Below are 20,065 nucleotides of genomic sequence, written 5' to 3'. Positions count from 1 at the left end.
ACCTCCAACCATAGATACAACACAGGCACTAAATAACAAGGACTAATGAAGGGAAAAAAATACTATTCCTAAAAACAAAACGTATATAAAGGAAAGGACCGCACAATCACTGCCACGTCGCTCAAGGTTTATTCCCCCTTTTTAGAAAAAAATTAATTAATTACCACTAATTGGTTAATTTTTTTAATTGATTCATGTATTGTCTTAGACAATGAATAATTGTGCACAATTTTAACTTTATCGGAGAACTGGATGAAGAAACGTTTAAAAGAACCAGACAGACAGACAGACAGACAGAGTGAGTTGATATAAGCTTTGTAAAAGCTACAATAAACTTTTGAACACACTAGTAGACAATATGTTTAAAGAAGAGCAATACATAGCAACTTGAATCTAAACAAGCTTTAAAGTAGCAGTAGAGATAATGACTTTATAATTAGGGAATTAATTGGCTCGGTCTTCATAGCACTCAGATGTCAGACCTGCTCTGTTATTTAAAAACTATAGGACAGGACAGATCAACATGAAAAAAAAAAAAAGTTAAATTTTAAAGACAGCCCATTGGCCAGAATCACCTAACTAGATTTCTTATTATAATAACTATAATTTGATGTGCAGTATCTAAATATATTTATAATTGAACTTTAAATATAAATTATATAACTTATAGTCGAGAATTTTCCTAATTTGTTCAATTATACCTTGTGGAGTGTGTTTCTATGCGGCATAAAACCACTTTGCTACTTATCAAGAGGCTCAAGATCAAATCCCGACACGATCTAATTTGTATTTGCTGAGCGACTAAAGCCAGCACAGTTCTCCCAGTTGCGTAGCTCTAGCAGAGGTGCACATGTTTGAACTACAAATGACATGAAAGACGCGCTATAAAACTGCTTTCTTAGAAAGAAGATTAGTTACGTTTTTATTTTTATCTTTTAGTGTGTGAGTTAAATGAAATGCTAATGTGTAGTGTGGCAATTCGATAATAAACTATCTCATTCTAATTTAGATCTTAACGTAATCGTCGTATTTCTGATAGAAGCCTACGTCCTTATTTCATAAGCAATAAACATCATTGATCTTTTTATCTGTTATGTCAATTGTTAACGTTTTTCTGCAAGTATCTGTATTTCATGAACAAAAATGAGTCAGCTTTGGCTAGAGTCTTATTTAAAAATACCATAACTGTATATGTATCTGATACCGTTGAAGATATGTTAGTTAGTTGGTTAGTTAGCTATTTAAATACATTTTGCGTAAGTAGAATCTCTTCCAGAAACAGGCCTGTCCACTTTCTAAAGTTGTCGTCTTATCGATTTCTGCCTAGTCTTCTTTTTCTCGGAACTGTTCCAATATGAAAGATTTTTTGCGAGCCCTGAAGTCCGTGCGGTAGGGCCATAATGTTTTACTTAGCGTTCTTCGACAGTGGTCAGCAGGCCATCTTGACACCCAATCGTCGTTGTGATTCTATTTCAGAAGTGAATGCTGTTCCCATTTGAACATCAATGTATATCTACTGATGCTGGACTGAAAGTATTGTAACAACTTAGAACTCAAGTAGTTCTCACAAGCTGATGATAGCTGCAATAATTAGAACTCATTCGTTGTTTTTCTTTGAACACACTCAAGTCTCTGAAGTGTTGTGGAAACTGAGATGTGTGAGTGTAGGTGTGTGTGTGTAAATGTGTGAAAGTCTGTGAGAGTGTGTGTGTGTGTAAGTGTGCAAGTACTTTGTTCAAATATTCAAGTATTGGCCGTACTTGAAATGTCTGCGTCAGATAATTGTCTTGGCAGAAAATGAGTTAATAAAAACGAATTAGGAAGAAGAATCAAATTATTTCTAAGGGCCGAGACAATTTCACAAGAAACAAAGAGAATAAATAAAAAGAAATATGTAAAATACGCTGCAATAAAAAAACAAACAAGTAAGATGCTGGCCTGTTGAACAAAAAACGTTCGATTGCCATACTCTGGATTTTAAAGTTTTTGATGCAAGAGAATTCTACTCCAAGTCAAAATTGTTAATAAATAAAGTTCGGTTTGAACAAACACATCAAGTTTGGTCCATTTTTTTTTGTACAGTAAGTCGAGTCATTTAACAGATCTTCCTTCAGGGAACAGTACCAGGAAAAAGAAGAAGAGGCAGACAGAGATAGCGATGGTAAGACAACATAAAAGAATTGACAGGCTTGTCATTGAAAGAGATACTGCCCAAGGCAAATGTTCCAACAGACGTTTCAACAGAATAAGGCATAGGTGAAGGTGGGGTGGTGATTGTGAAGGTGGGGTGGTGAATGTGAAGGTGGGGTGGTGATTGTGAAGGCGGGGTGGTGATTGTGAAGGTGAGGTGGTGAATGTGAAGGTGGGGTGATGAATGTGAAGGTGGGGTGGTGAATGTTAAGGTGGGGTGGTGAAACTAATAAAGTATGCCGATTGCCAATTCACTTTCTATTTGAAAAACAATTGATATGTGGGACATGCGGCTGATTGGCACAATCCTCTTGGCTACCTATCAAAAGGGATCGAGTTTGAACCCCTACACAAGCTGAGTCGTTTGCAGAGCGCCTATAGGCAGCACAAACACCTCCTCTCAGATACTGTCATTCACCGCAACATCCTGTTAACTAATTCAATAGTCCAGTCTGAAAATGTCAGGTAGTGTTGAGCCACAATCTCTTGAAACTCTAGGCCAGTAAAAGCGAACAAGTGCTCCCTCTCACCGGCCTGATTGAACAGTATGTTCTCTCTGGCGGGATGTCTTATGTCTTTTTTGACGCTGTCATTTCCAGTGACACGGTCACTACGGACTCGCGGACTATATTCCAGCATATTCTGCCGCTCACATTAGTAACTGCCCAGAATTTTCGGACCATAATACTCCACCACAAAATTTGTAACATGCCGATAAGTTTTCTCGAGATGCGTTGCAAAGCCAAAATTTAGATAACTCTCATCCTGATGAAAAAAAAAAGGCTACGTTAAAAAAGAAATTCGGAAAATTTTAAACTTCTTATCCAAATGTTGAAAAAAAATTCAAAGGGGGATCAACCCTCCCTCGCCCCGTTATTTTTCGCACTATTCGCTTCGTTTTGAGTTACCCACCCCACCCCATCCCCCCCTTTCACAATAATAACACGACCTTACACTTTGCCTGGAGGGTCCATTAAAAAAAAAAAAATCCCACGTCAAAACATCTCGTCTGCAAATGACGTCAGGAAGGAGAAGCTCGCCGCGCGCGATCCAGGCCACCTATCAGTCCGCACCCCTTTGATTTACTCTGACCTGTTGATGTGGTGGCACCGCCCAATACCCCTCTCCCAACAACAAACTCTTTGCTTAGGCTCAAGATGCCCTTTCAGACTTGAACCCTGGACACTCACAGAGACATAAGATAAGAAACAGCAGACAAGTAGCCTCTGGCTGCTAACGTTTCGTACTACTTTCATGACCTACTATTAAATTACTTACTGTGAACTATGATACACCTCTCCATCACCCCCCTCCCATTTTACTTAAATGTTTTAACAGAGGCACCTCTCCTCTTTTTCTTTCCCTCGCCCTCTTTGAAGGAGGTACTTCTGTAAACTTTAATAAGTATTGCCTGTCTGTAGATACTCGATGAAGGACATAAAGTAGTCACGCTGGGATCCCCCCCCCCCCACCGGAGATATGTCGTATCTCTAAGTGTATCTAATACCACGTGAGAATTTTAAATCTGTAAGGGGCGTATTTTTTACTTTATTATTTAGTAGCCTTCACGCAAGGGGCAATCATTTTCTCACAATTCGTTCAATTTTGAATAGATTTAGAAGCACCACTGCATCGAATAAGAAGAATCCTGTTGCAAATGTATTTTTTATCGTTACTTTTGAGCCATGATTGTGACTCGATACTATGGAGGTAAATATTGTCAGCTAGAATAAAGAAAATGTCCTACCCCTGAACTTTTCAAATTATAGTATTCTTCTTGGTTGTATTTGTAACATGGCTGTTTGTTCCACATGAAATAATCTAACACAAAAAATATAATTAATTAGTTAAATAAAATTTTGTGAACAGACATCAATAAGAATTTTGGGATTAAAGATGAATTTTGTAGAAGATAAGTCTTAAGAAGAAGCGTATGTATTTTGTGTACAAGATATACAATTAATTTATCCCTTAAATCTACCGACACAATATTATTAAGTTTGAAAATAAAATCAGCGCAAATTTAAATGAGGCTATTTTGAACGAACTGTTAGTGGGAATTCCCGCACTCAGCTCAAATGTTTCTTTGTATTCAATAAATAGTCAAATAAATATGGACATTTTGTGCGCAAAGTTTTATGTAGAAATTCGCTGGACTCTAAAAGAAATACTTGACTGTGCATTGTCACTGAAAGGATTCCTACCAATTATTAAGTGTTACAAGAAACATAAAGAATGAGAAATTTCGAGAAATTACATCCGGAACTCTGTTCAATACACATCTGCTGATGTTTTATTCACGATAATCTGAAATAATTGTATTTTTTAATGGTCCTATAGTTACTAATACTGGTAACCAGGTGGCATTGTATAATGCAGTGTTTCCCAATTTTTTTTTCAAAATGGATCGCACTACTAGTTAATTATTCCAGTATAATGTATAGGATAGACAAATAAAAAAAAGGTGTTGGGACTTGATGAGCACAGTATGAGATCCCTTGGTTTCTGTAGAGTTATAATAATGACATAGTGTTAGTAATTTTGCACAAGGTCTCAGGTCTGGAGACCCCCCGGATTTATCCACCGGTGGTTTTACCATCATGTTCACATTAGCTCTCTGTCACGTGGGGGATGAGGGAGAGGCTAGAGAGGCGATAGAGGGAGCAGGGGAGAATGAGGGAAGATATCAAGTAGTCACGCCCCCCCCCCCCCCAAGAACCTTCTCGCGTTTGATGTTTTTAAATATTTTTAAAATAAACTCCCCCCCAGAAAAGCGTGGTCAAGTCTTCAATAACTTGACGCTTCTGTGCTAAACATTACACCGAGTTTGTTTTGTTTCGCTAGTTAGTATACAAAGGTGAGTAGTTCAAAGGTCAAAGTACTCCTAAGAAAATATTTGTAAAAGTACTTCCCATTAGACTAGGAGATAAATTAGTTGTGTGTATTATGACTGTTCGTGTGACCCCTAGGTCAAAGAAATATGGAAACAAAATCACCAAGTCGGAGACCTGTTTTCTCACTAACTGTTATTCAGGTTAATGGATACCGCACTAAGTAAGTAACCCAGTGTCATGGTGTTCATACCCTCAATAAGGCGGAATAACTAACCGATATAAAACAGAAAACACTAAACTGTGAGGGATCGGTGGACAGAGAAATTTAGTGGTGCAGATCGTAGAGAGAAAGTGGAGATGGATTGGTCACACCCTTAGAAAAGATACCAGCAACAGAGCTAGCCAGGACTTAGAGTGGAACCTCAAGGGCACAAGATTTAAGGATGAAGTCGAGAGGACAGGAAAGAGCTGGGAAGCCATTAACAAACTAGAAAGAGTATGTAGAGAGTGTTTTAGCTGAGGCCCCATGTTCCACGAGGAACGCAAAGGAAAGATGATGATGATGCGTTAACCAAGTCTTAATGGGCCCTTGCATTTACTAGCTATATAGTACACAGGAAATAGGATGATGATGATGGAGTTTATGACACAAATTTGCATTAAGTCTTAATGAGTCATTGCATTTACTAGATATCTGCATTAACTAGTACACAATTCCTCGTTGTACATAAGTTAGCTGTGTGAAATAATAAAGTCCTCTGATGGAAAGGCCGCTAGGTTAAGTTTTACGTTCTATACCCTCATGCTAAAAATATGGCATACTTAGAGAATAGTGTAATTAATTTTAATTACGTCTGCTATGTATTTAAAAAAAATGTTTGCGAAAACTAGGCCATCTATTTTTTCCTCTCATTATAAAAGATGAGGCTTCTTTCATCTTTAGAATGTGCCAGATTCAGGTCTTATAAACTAAGGGAGGCTATTTGGGTAGAAATATTGCCTCAAATGCAAGCATAAATTGTACAGATAAGAGGCTCAGTTCGCGTATGATAATGTAAAAGTCTGACAAGACGAGCAGTTAACTCTGGTTTAGTTTTGGTTCTTGGTAATAGTGACATTCTCTTTCATTAAAAGTGAGCAAAAACGAGACGACTTGTTTCCCCCTGAATTTCCCTCAAGGTTCTTCATCTTATTAGTATTATTAGATATGTTCTTTTTGCAATGATATTGTTGTTACCTGTGCCGGAAGTTACTCTAATGATGCGATCAGTTCATCCGGGATTCGCATTTCTATTTATTGAGGTAATTATTCGAAGCGCAGACCGGTGAAAACAAAAATAGAATAAAAATAAAAAGCTACCTGTGATTGTATTCTTCGTTACTACATCAGCACAGATAACCTTTCAGGTAGATAATTCCACCCGCTGTGAAACACAGGCAGATATAGTAATTAAATTATTGTTACTTAATAATTGAAGCGTCTGCAACCTCACCTATTTCTTAGTCTGTTGTACAGTTGATGCACCACACAAGATCCGTTAACCGTCTTTCTCCATTCCTCTCTGTCTTTTGCCATGGATAGAATCTCATGCCGTCCAATCTTTTATATTGTCTCCCATCAATTTCTCAGTCCGCCTCTCCCCTTTTCCCTTTTGTTCACCATTGAAAAAAAAAGGTTAAAGAAAATTTACGTTTTTATCTCCCATGTTTCTAAATTTTGAATCGACAAAAAAAATTCCGACTTTTTATCAAATTTGCCAGACTAAGAAAGAAAACTGCTGCTGTCTGGTCCGCCTCTGTCTACAACTCTAATCTTAGACATCTCGTATACTCTTAACTCGCTTGAACAGTAACAAGGGGCAGAGCACCCGGTAATTCAAGGGAAATAATGAAGACCTGCATGAAGTCGTGACAGAAATATCAAAACAACAATTAGAGTGCTGAATGGAAGTCATGAGAGATAATCTTATACATTTCTATTTAGTTATAGACTGAGTTATCTCGCTTTTAGTGCATGCATCCACGACTCAACGGGTTCAAAAAAAAACAACAACACTTTTTATTCAAGACACTTGACAATATAAACATGCGCCTAGCTGTTCATTAAGTTCTTTTTATAAGATTCTAGCCGCATATGACCCGCGGCCTGCGGGCATTAGTTTGGGTATAACTGATCTAGTGGAACAACAAATTTTCGAATATTCTATTTTTATTTTGACGCGGCAAAGAAAGTAGAGTTTGAAAATGGGTCTACCAGTTTAGCCAAAGTATTGATATCAAATGTAAAAAAACCGGATCTACCCGATTGGTTAAAAAGTTTCGTTCTTTAAATAGAGACATATTTATTAGATGTTTACATTCATAAGGCCTTCCGCTTGTGGTGGGATATTACACTACGATCTCCCCACGGATCTAATGAACATTTTTGTCAAGTTTCATCAATATTGGTCAAACAATTATGATTTCTATGCGGAACATTCATTTATACATGTATACATATTTATACATACGCCTTAATTTCTACTTTATATATTAGATATCTAAGATAATAATGTTGGAGCAATTGATTCATCAAGTTAAAATCTACATATACGCTTTGTATGGGACAGCCTCGACAGGGTGGCTTATCTGGATGGCTTCAAGGCCCTTTAACATTCCAAGGAACATTCTCGTTGCCTGTCAGTGGGCGGTACTTCAGCAGTCCTGCCACATCACCGAAAAATTCCTAAGTAGACATTGCAAAAGGGACCACAATAAACTTTGTTTCTCTTTATCGAAACTCGACCCTGGCAGTGCCAGAGAATGAATACTGGTTCGTTTCGAACATAATAATACTAATAATAATATTTTCTTATAATAATAGAAGCGAGGTGGATTCAAACTTATTATAAAGAGAGTTGGCCTACGAAGACAAAACACGTGACAGGCAGCCATCCACGCTCTTGGGTATATACTCAAAAATGGTTATAGTCTGTATGAATATTACAAATTAAGTTATTTCTCACATTTTTTAAAGCAATGTTAAAAGATCAAGGTACATAACTCTGAATAAAAAAAACTCAAACAATCCATCACTGTAATCCCTCTGTTGATGTCTGTCTTTAGCACGTGTTACCTCCCCTTGAGACATCGCACATGGCTTTTTTCGCAATTTCTTTCCTGCTGTAGCACTCAACCCATTAGGTCACGTGTTTAATGGAAGCAGACGATTTTTTTGGGGGGAAAGGGGGGGGGGGACGGGGAAAGAAAGAGGGGGTCATCGGTTTTAGGTTATACCAGGAAGAAGTGTAACAATTGCGTCACCGAGACCTAAAGTGTTTGATGTTAACTCTACTGGAAAAGACACAAAGAAATTAACATTACTAATAATTCAAGTAAATCATACACAGTGGTGGTCAAACTGGTTCGGACTGTGGACCATTTAAATATCAAACACCCGGGTCACGGTGTTGAGGGTCGTTGACTTTTTTACATCACCACATTGCTGGTAGACAACTACACCGTTGTAGGCGTATAATATATAAACAAATACAAATGAAATAAGTTGACTAACTTCTTTGTAAACAAAACTAAGTAGAACTTTTAGAACAAAATAGACAAATTCAACTTGAGATGAAAAAAAAAGTAATATTTAAACAAATGTAACCAAAAAAAAGGTCGACCTTACACTCTGGCATCCTGGAGTCGTTTGGTGTACTTGGCACAGCTTACGACAGAGACACTTGCATCTTGCATCATTCTGCAAGACTAACCATAAACTAATGCTCTCTCTCTCTCTCTCTCTCTCTCTCTCTCCAAGTAAAAATGAATGCTCCCTTTCTATATCAAATAGGAAACACTCAGTTCATAACATAAAGGTCGCATCACAGCAACAATGATAAAGTCCATGGACTTGCAACTTATGCTCTATGGATAGAAGGTTTTAGGAGAAGGATAGCACCGGGTCAGTGACCGGATATTGCCGGCGGGCCCAAGTTTGGCCACCATAGAGATTCGGTATATATTATTGAATTGGAAACTTTATATAACCTTTAAATCTTGGTAAACATTCTCGAACGTAAAGGGCGTAACACTTGTCACACTTTTTAAAGGAAGATAAATATAACATACACTAATAACTTTACGAGACGTTAGTAGATCACGAGCCAGCTTTAGCATACATCTCTAGGACATAATAAATCACACCGAAACATACTGCTGAACAAAATCGTTGAGCCCACAGTAACAAACAAAGAAATAAGATGATTACCTCACAATAACATACAGAGGTATAAGATGATTATGCCCACATTAACATACAGATTAGAGAGGTGTACGATGATTATCCCCACAATAACATACAGAGGTATATGATAATTATCCCCTCAATCTTATACAGAGGTATAAGATAATTATGCCCTCAATAACATACAGAGGTATAAGATGATTATCCCCTCATTAACATACGGGTGTATAAGATGATTATGCCCTCAATAACATACAGAGGTATAAGATGATTATGCCCACAATAACATACAGAAGTATAAGATGATTATGCCCACAATAACATACAGAGGTATAACAATAACAATAACATCTGGCTTAATGGCTTCAATAACATACAGATTATAGACAAGTAGTAAACATTCCAAAAGCTCCACTAAGCTACCTAGTCAATTCATTCTTCTAACCCAATGACTCTACTCGTCTGTCTTGCTCTGTCTCTTTTTCTTGCTAGTTTTCTTTTTGAAAGTGTCTTTCATCTTTGACCGCTATCTTTTTTTTTTTGGTTCTATTTTACATTTCACTCTATGAGCTCTTCTGTGCCCTCTCTACATCTTTCTCTTTCAATCTCCTAATTATTCCCCCCCCCTCTCTCTCCGCTAGACAGAGCAATCGTTTGAGAACCATCTGTACCTGTGGTACTCACTAACACCATGCAGTACTAAACATTGTTTAAGTTTAAAGCGGCCGATGAGTCTCTTGTTTATAAAACACCAGCCCCACGGATGCGAATTAATTAAGACGCCTACGGTCTCCAGCGATTGACTAATGCACTCAAGTATTTGGATTACTACTCCGAATGTTGAGTGCATATGCACCCTGTGTGCAGTAGTACACGCCTACACACTGTTTCATCATCTCTGGCCCACTCCGCACCTACCCACCGTCCCCTGCACTTGGCCTCACCACACCTTTCAAAGAGAACTTTTAAAAAGCAAAGCACCTGTTTCAATCCTCCAATTCATTGATATGAGTGTATCAGCTTCAGCTCAACCTCTCCAAACATAAAGAGTTGACTTCTTGGGATTGCTTAGTTCTATTTGATACGTACAGAACTTAAAAATATAGCAAACGTATTCCATACACTTTGATTTTAACTACCTGTAGACAAGCTTCTGTATATCTACGCTAAATACAACTCATTCAAGTATGTATCAAGAGAGTTCTTAAACTATCAAACGTATTTGTAACGGCCTCACTGGCCATCAAGATATGGAGTGATATGAGGTCTGTGTGTGCACTGACTATTGACTTGCACACATTTAGTATGTAACAAACAAAACTATTATACATGAACCTGAGTCCGATTTCAGAACAAAAAAAAGAATGCACATATATATATATATATATATATATATATATATATATATATATATATATATATATATATATATATATAAATAGAGAGAGAGAGAGAGAGAGGTGTGTGATTAAAACTTTGTATTTTATTTTCGGTATTTCCCCAAAGGCCCGCGTTATAAAAGCATAAATAGAAGTGAAAAAAATGTCTTCATTTTCAAATCATCTTGTCTTTTTTCCCCCTAAGTCAACTTACGTTATCCTTACGTGCCTTACGTTAAGTTTGTTGTCTCGGGACATATTCGAGACGAAATCTACTGCCGAGGACAAATATTGACGGCAAAAAGAGAACCTAAATCAACCATAGTCGAACAATGGCGGATGTGGTAAAATATATAGGTCGCAGCTGAAACTGCGTAGCCACGTGAAAACTGCACTCCTCGATAATGTTTGGTCTCGAAGACAAGTTTTATTTCAGAGAGCAAGGAATGATAATGATTTGGCGCGAAAAAAGGTGTCGGTAAGACTGCTCTACTGTGTAGCTTTGTCTTTCGTCAACATTTAATGTGGGGTCAAATAAACGATTAGACTCACTTAGACTTAGAACCTCCAAGGCCGTTCAGCGCACAAACAAATATCTCCATAAAGATCTGTTTCATGCAACATCTGAAACCTCTTCCCACCTGGTGTCAACTTCTCTCTTACAGAAACGTGTGGCGCCAAGTTATACGAGGACGTCCTTGATTGACTTACGTCGTATTAGCCTCCATGTCTTGGTACGTGTAACTCATTGAGTCATAGGACATGTCCAGCAAACGGTATACGATTCTCGGCCATAACCTCATTAAGTGTTTGAGCTCCAGTTCGGCATAGGATTTCTTTGTGACCCGATCTCTCTATTGCTCTTTCCTTATACTTAGCTCTTCTGAAATCCGTCTGAGACACATTTAATATTTTCTCGATTCTGGCAGACGACTACCTCGCATGCTTACGTCGCTGTGGGGATAACCATCATGTTAAACAGGGGCAAATAGAGGATAACAAATAATACATTGATATTTCCTTTATTTTTTGTTTGAACAGAACACAATACCGGAAATGCATATGCCCCCAAAAACGTTGCCACCACTGACGTAGAGTCTAGAGCTTTGTGGCATTGGCTGAAGAGACGTTCTACTTTCTTTCCATTAGGTCTGATACATAAAACAAAAGCAGCTTCGCCACTGTTAATGATAAACATTTTTGTGAGGGAGGTTATGGGAGAGAGCCACTAAGTTCGTTTCAATGTAAATAATGAGCAACGAGAGGCAGCACGCATGTAACGCTCTACAGGAAATTCCCCATTGCGTCCAGACGATTTCCGGTTGGGGGAACTCTGGGAAAATGCTTTTTATTGCACATTAAATGCACATCGGCTTGGAGATTGTTATCGCATTGTTCTCTGTTGTTCTACATGCTATCGCGTCATCTCCTGTTCGTCAGAATAGTTGTGACAGTGATAAAATAGATTCCTGATTGTTTGGGTTTTTCTTTAGGTTTTCTGGGGGTTTTTTTAATGCATAAGGATACAAACAAAAAAAAAAAAGCAGCCGATATCAGAAATAATTAACATTGGATTGTTTAGATTTCGCATTGTGTAGCTAATAGGGCGTGGTCTGTAACCAAGACATCTGGGTTGAGGTTGTGGTTCATTTCAGTTCTTCTGCTATTGCTTTTCAAGTGCTAGTGTGGTTTGTCTTTTAGAATTGCTTTCTGAAATGTTTGTCTTTTAGAATTGCTTTCTGAAATGTTTGTCTTTTAGAATTGCTTTCTGAAATGTTTGTCTTTTAGAATTGCTTTCTGAAATGTTTGTCTTTTAGAATTGCTTTCTGAAATGTTTGTCTTTTAGAATTGCTTTCTGAAATGTTTGTCTTTTAGAATTGCTTTCTGAAATGTTTGGCTTTTAGAATTGCTTTCTGAAATGTTTGGCTTTTAGAATTGCTTTCTGAAATGTTTGGCTTTTTTGTTTGTCTATTGTGTATGTGTTTGTGTTTTTTTTTAAAGAAAAACACTTTTAAATTCTGCTTGTCATTTTGCCCAACTTGTCTGTCTTGCAGTGGCGTGCCTGCACACAACTTGGAAGCCAGGACATCAATGACATACTTGAATGTTACAGCACGTTCACATTAATTCCAAACTTTGTTTACGTTCACTTTGAAAGTGTCTTTGACTTTCTTGAGTTAGGAATTAAAACAAAAAAAAAATCTACAGAAAAGGTTAATTTGTACTTCACTTTTTAATGAATCTTGATGCAATTTTTTTTTCTTTCATTTTTTTGTTGTTTTTTTTTTGTATACTTACGTCAGCCGATAATTGATAGTAGCAGACAAGTTGCAAGTCACAAAGTAAAAATTCTCCTTAATTAAAATGTAAAAGCTTGAATGTGGAAGAAAAAAAAATGTTTTTCTTGCCAAAATTATCGAGGAATGTCTCCATACCGTCTCTACCTGACGCAGCAATTTGTTGAAAGGAAAACATGGACTGGAAGATTTCAATTTGATCCAAACTATTTGTTTGATACTTTTATGTGAATGTACTGGAGTACAAAAAATGAGTTGAAGACATTCTTGTTGATCTCAAAGACTTTTCATGCTTTTAATATCTTTTTATAACCAGCATAGAAATAATTAGAACAGGCTTTTTTTTTTATTAAAGAAACATAATTAGCGATAAAAATCTGCTTCTAAAACTTTTTTTTACATCGAATTTTTAAAAATATTCTAATGTAATTTATCTTAGGTTATTAATTTCAGACGTCATAGTTATCTCATTGTAATACAGCCAACTTCAGGACGCACGCTCTCTCGACCACAACTCTTTGAATAACTTCAGCATTCTTACGTAGGTCAGCTGCATTTGAGCATAGCCCAAGCAGAATTCAATCCCATCAGGTCCAATCGCGTCAGACCCGTCTCGAATTCTTTTAGATCAGATCGTATCTATTCCAATCATTTCCAATCTGATCTCTATCCGACTCAATCTGATTCTGTTTAAACCTACGCAAGGAAATGATTTGTTTTAGAAAGTTATAAATACATGAAATACAACAGCCATATTAATTTGAGTATAATTAGTGTTGACACCATGAGTACGTCTAGATGTATTTTAATAGGTTATGTTCTTGATGTGTAAATTATGATTCAGTATATAATATATCAGTGTTATCTATTTGTTTCCTGGCCTTTTTTTTTTACAAAGCTTATATCAAGTCTGTCTGTCTGTCTGGTACAAAGTTTTTACTTGTTATTTCTCCCACACACAATTCTGAATCAAGCTGTAATTTTACAGTCATTTTCTTTCCCCTGTATAAACAAGATTCAATAAAAAAGAAATAGCCAATTAGTTAATTTACTATTGGTAATTAATAATATTGCTTGGTATCTCGAACAAGAAAAGATATTGTACTTGACTGATATGGTAGTATAAATTGAATAAGCCCCCTTTATGCTTTGTGGGTCACCGCTATAAAGTTTGAAGCTATTTTTATAAGAGATTCACTAGCAGAGTGTTTAGTGTTCTAACTCGATAAGGCTCTAACTCACGTGCTCGAATTCAGGTCTTTCATCATTAGTATTTTTTTTATAAATGCATTTCAAAAGAGATCGCCCAGACACCCCCCTTCTTTCTCCACATAGCCCCTTTCCAGCTGGTCCAGACAGCGGATAGAATCATAGCGTATTGAGAAATCCTACAGCATGAAATGGGTAAAAATATTTGTAATCACGCAAATTTATTATTGTTAGTCCACATCTATTAAAAATTTAAATATATGATTGATCCAAACTAATTGATACAACTACACTTAATGTAAGCTTTGTTTTTAAAAGTTGTTTTTTTTTAATCTTTTTCTTGTTTAAATACTCTTTTCTTTTTTTGTCACCTATAGTAGTATGTAGTACATTATAAATCGTAAATATTGTTACGAATGAACAGTGACAGGTAGAGGTCACTATGTGTGACCCCGGCGAGATGACACAGCACCGAGTGTTATCTGGAATCTATGCATGTAAACAAAGACAGGATGGGACGTGCCTCACGTGTTGTTCCAGAGGACGAACAGATTTACGAAGGGGGGCATTGTGACAAATGAACAGTGACAGTTAGAGGTCACTACGTGTGACCTCGGCGAGATGACACTGCAGCAGGCATCCTCTGGAATCGACATGCATAAACAACAACAGGATGTGATGTTTCCTCCCATGTTGTTCCAGAGGGTACTAGCAGTGTTTTTGCAACAATAGACAAGCGATTAGGGACTCTTTATAAACCAGAGATGTTCATGTGAAAAGGGTCAGTACAGTCGTCGATACTGTTCTCTACTGTGCGAGACAGTAGAAGAGAGTGGACTTGAGCCGTTACAGTCGATACAGTCGATGTAAGACGTATACGCTACATGTTACAGTGACGAATTGTTATAGTTATAATTCAATAAAGTTATTTAAAGCTGAAAGTTGAGTCGTCAAGTTCTTTGCAGTGTTTCTTTTATTTGTGTGCCTAGTACATTTAGCCAGAAAATCAGAAATACGTAACAATATTAAATCTTGATGTTTAAAATCAAGTAGCTAGAAGAGATATATTTGAAGTCATTCAGTGCATACTGTACACACATGTTTCAAACCGAGTTAACAATTAGAATAAAACATTCGTTTCCCAAGTTCTAAAGATTATTTCTGGCAGAAAAACAACCAATCGAAGATCAAAGAAACGATCTTTTTTACAAAAAAAAAAAATAAGAAGTGTGCCTCTACCCTGTTCATTATGTACATAAGATGTTGCAGTAGGATAGACACAAAATGTGTTTATGAAATAAAAGCAAGAAAGTGTGTTGAAGCGAGTCACTTGATATTTTTTTGATGTGACAGAAGGCACCAGGTTTTGATAAATGGAGAGTACCTTATATGTCCTAGTATAGTCCTGGGTCACTCTGCTCTGAGGTGTCTATATACTTTGTAGCTACTTACCTGAATGGAGAGTACCTTACATGTCCCTGGGTCGCTCTGCTCTGAGGTGTCTATATACTTTGTAGCTACTTACCTGAATGGAGAGTACCTTACATGTCCGTGGGTCGCTCTGCTCTGAGGTGTCTTTATACTTTGTAGCTACTTACCTGAATGGAGAGTACCTTACATGTCCGTGGGTCGCTCTGCTCTGACGAGTCTATATACCTTGTAGCTACCTGATTGAAGTTCAGACGAGATTCTCTTAAACAGCTAATGTGGATGTTGTGGATGTTGTGGATGTTGTTGGATTTTTTTTTTGTATTTCGTTGTTTTTTGCATTCCGTCACATTGAAATGTAAAGCCAACAGATTGAGACTTTTATCACACTTTCCTAAGGCCCTGCAGAAAGAAGCAACCTACTTTGGCTGGTGTAATGCCAATGGGAGTCTTCGCTTCTCTCTTTAGAAAACATGAAACCTGCCACGGTGTAACCCTAACCCTAACCTCTACTTACTTGTTATAATGGGGGTCAGGGTTATGTGAATTTTTGAAACTGGTTATAGGCGCTATGTCAAGGTCATGTCAAACAGTCGTGTGGTGACGATACGCGAAACAAAGATTTTTTTACTGCACTCGGTCAGGTGCCACTCGCATTAGTGTAGTAGGTGACATTCCTTTTAATTGTCCTAGCAGCTTTTCTTTTTTTTTTCCTTGATTGATCTCGACCGTAGAATCAAGTCTCATAGAAAATGAAGGACAAGAGACATCATTGTATGTTATTAGTTTGTTACAGTCTAATAAAAAGATAAAAAATGTATGTTATTGGTTTGATACTGTCTAGTCAAAAAGATAAAACATGTATGTTTACAATATTTCTATTCAAGCCGCATTTTTGCAGTGGGACCTTGGTGGGCACAGCGTGGCTGGACTTTGGTGGGCACAGCGTGCTTGGACCTTGGTGGGCACAGCGTGCTTGGACCTTGGTGGGCACAGCGTGCTTGGACCTTGGTGGGCACAGCGTGGCTGGACTTTGGTGGGCACAGCGTGGCTGGACTTTGGTGGGCACAGCGTGCTTGGACCTTGGTGGGCACAGCGTGCTTGGACCTTGGTGGGCACAGCGTGGCTGGACCTTGGTGGGCACAGCGTGGCTGGACGCAATTCTAGAGAACGACTAAAACGATTTTCCTAGAAATGTAACACCTGATGATGTCCATCGATGAAAAAAAAAAGAATTACTACCTCGCTTTCCACACTTGGAAATGTCTTTTTTTTTTAATCAAATCCTGATTAATTAATTAATAGCAAAATATTTTCTCTATAAGATGTATGAAGGAAGTTGTTTATTTTTAAAGATTGTATATATTTGTATTGTTATCTTGAATTGTATTTGTTGTGTCTTTTCAATTGCATACCTTCCACACTCACAGACTGTTAATATCCTATACATATATATCCCCAGGGAGCATACACTTTGTCACTGACCGCTGTCCGGACTTGCCCATCATTACCAGGAAAAGGTAAATCACTCATTGTATCTGTTATTTGATTGTAATGTATTATGTTATTGATCTCTATAAAGATGTATTTGTACACACTGCTTGTGGGCTGACACTGCAACTGGCAGCGCCTTTTTGACATTGACTAATGTTTAGTGCGAACCAGTTTACATATTGTACAAGATATCTGATATACTACTCCACTGAACGTGACCGAGGGGGGGGGGTGCGGAAATGAGAGGTCGGAGGAGGAGAGCACACACAAATGGATGCCTCATGGATGCCGCACTTCTTACAGACAAGCTCCAGCAGACGTGAGTACTTCGTGCACTGGGACTTGCTGAATGCCGTCACGTGACATGTCATCTGGCAACGTAAATATGTGAACGATAACACGTCAAGGAGGGGGAGGGGGGAGTAGATGGATGGCAAGAAGCAAGGGGGGGTGAGGGGGGAGCTTTTTTTTTAAACAGACCAGGTCTTTGTTGTACTCTCGGCGCTCTTGACCCGCTTTGAGATCGACCCTGGTGGGAATGACGTCATCAGCCCTCCCGACACATTTAATGTCAAGCAAGAGTAAGGACAAGGTTCGCTTGTCTCAGTCAAGAGGGAAACAAAATATACACATATTAATGTGAACAAATAAATAAACAAACTATTGTTTGAGAACAGATTTGAAGAGAGTGGTACGTAAACAGACTGAGAAATAGAAAGATATACATACACATTTGAAATGTACAGAGAAATAGAGATGTATACAAAGAAATAGAAAGATATAAAGAAAATAGTGAGATGTAGAGAGAAATAGAGAGATAGAAACAGAGAAATAGAGAGATAGAAACAGAGAAATAGAGAGAGAAACAGAGAAATGGACAGATATACAGAGAAATAGAGAGATATACATCGAGTATGAAAGAAAAAGATTGACAACTAGATGCGTGTGATAGAGAGAGAGAGAGAGAGAGAGAGAGAGAGAGAGAGAGAGAGAGAGACAGATAATAACTTCTATATTGGAACATATACTGTATAATATCTAGTTATCTCCAATAAATAGCTATATTAATCCATTAAACTTTGGAATGAGCAATTTATGACGTCTATTGGTTTGGAGTTTGTTTATAAGACAGAAAATCCATTTTAATTCTTATTGCTCCACAGTAAGCAAGTGTGTTAGTCGTTAGGTCTTGACTCTCTACAGTTAACACACATCCTCTCAAACAGGACTTAAACCCTGACTCGATAGACAGATACCAAACAAATGATATTCAGTGTGACATTAAGTCTACTATCATCATGCGTCGACCTGTTTCACTTGGTCTATTCTCAAAGGCAGCTGACTTGCGTCACTTTACCAGAGTGCTAGAGTTTCGAAAAGAGTTGTGCTCGAGAGAGCGGGCGTTAGCTGTAGTACACGGAGATAAAACGTCCCCGGGCTACGAGAGGGGGGGGGGTATGGGTAGGTGGGGAGTTTAACTAACAGGGCTTCTTTCTTTTCCAACGGACAAGCTGTTTTCACGTGTGTACTAGTAGCAGTCAACTTCCGGTTTGTTAAATAAACAAGGACCGTAACAGAAGTCATCATTTTCTGTATGTGTGACGTCCCTTGTCTAATACTACAACTATCTTATCGCAGTCTGGTTGCTTGCTGGGAATCTTGTTTAGAGAAAAGGTGGGAAAAAAATTAAATGTGAGAGAAAAAAAAGTTGACATCATAGACAAAACGACCTTGACTTATCTAATTTTTGCATGTCTTTTAAACTCAATAAATTTTTTTTTAAACTGGTTCTCAATATTTTTTTTAATACAAAGCAAAAGTAATAAATTCATAACATTGGTTTATTTAGCTAAAAGACATTCGTGTGTGCGTAAAGCAGAATTTATATAGTATGAAGAAATATTTTTTTTCTGAAAATACAGCAAAGTCCTTTGGTATTACAATAATTTTTTTTAAAGTTCCGATTTCCCAGCGTCATGTTAAAGATCCGATTAGTCAAACACATTTTCTAAACACTTTTCTAAAGCATCAAAATTGATTCTGTTTTATTTTGAACATTTTCAGAGTTGTTTGTCTCAGAACTCATGGTAGCAGACTTCATCGCTCCGTCTCCACAGTGGGCTTTGATAGTTCAACACCGGAGACCTCACCCTGAAGACCAGCAAGGTGATCATCTAGAAGAACGACGAATTGGTGCCGCCTTTTCAAGCAGAAGTTTCTCTAAGCGCCAAGCTGAGAAGCTCGGACCTAATCGACAAGATCTGAAGACGTTTAGTCGCCCAAAGCGAGCTATGGCACATGGTGGTAGCACAGTGACGTCTATAGACAATATCGTTAGACGAAAATTGACGTCTGGAACGCGAAGAAAGTCTTCGCATTTACAGAACCTTGCTGTGGGATCGTCAGATCAAGCCTACCTACGTGGAGGCCATATTCCTCCAAGCAAACTTTTCACCGGCATAAATCATTCCTCAATGATTCATACTGAATCAACCATGTCAAGTGACGTTATTAACTCTTCAACGAGGAGAGTTTTGTCACAGTCTAAAGATTACAACCACAAAGAACGACTTAAAATAAACAGGCCAGAGATTCTTTATCCCAGTTCCAAAGACCTCCATCGTAACAACAGAGCTACACTCGGAGAACAGAGTGTGGATACTGAAACTTCACTAAGAATCAAAAGGTCTACTAACGTGGATAGCTTCGAGGCATCGGTTCATCTTCCGGATAGTACAACGGACATTGCTGAAGAGACCGCCGAAGGCTTTGAAGATGAGAGTGTAGAAGACGACGATGAAGAGATGGCGCTGTCCACCGAGGCAGTGGTCAGGGTTGTTGGAGCTGATGTGGTCGTAGCTGTTAGAGTTGTGTGTTCAAAAAATTACTTTGGCCCAAAGTAAGATTCTAGCGAATTGCACAATATGTAATAATTAGTTTTACAAGGTGTAATTGCGATTCTACAATAGCGTGTGATTATTAGCTGGCTTGTTTAGTCAGTATGTTCCA

General features: G+C 37.9%; 1 protein-coding gene across 4 annotated transcripts in view; it reads left to right on the top strand.

The window, feature by feature from the left end:
• The window catches only part of LOC106056685 (protein jagged-1-like), a 57,491-nt gene that overhangs the window by 20,384 nt on the left and 17,042 nt on the right, over positions 1 to 20,065 (top strand). For all 4 annotated transcript variants that reach the window (XM_056037763.1, XM_056037761.1, XM_056037762.1 and 1 more), the window contains 2 exons: positions 17,025 to 17,082; positions 19,121 to 19,955. In XM_056037763.1, the coding sequence (XP_055893738.1) occupies positions 17,025 to 17,082; positions 19,121 to 19,955 (893 nt within the window). The remainder of the gene's footprint in view (positions 1 to 17,024; positions 17,083 to 19,120; positions 19,956 to 20,065) is intronic.

This window comes from Biomphalaria glabrata, chromosome 8, assembly GCF_947242115.1.
Source record: "Biomphalaria glabrata chromosome 8, xgBioGlab47.1, whole genome shotgun sequence".
NCBI classification, from domain to species: Eukaryota; Metazoa; Mollusca; class Gastropoda; family Planorbidae; genus Biomphalaria; species Biomphalaria glabrata.
Note: the sequence above shows the minus strand (reverse complement) of the source record. Positions and strands in the feature narration are given on the sequence as shown.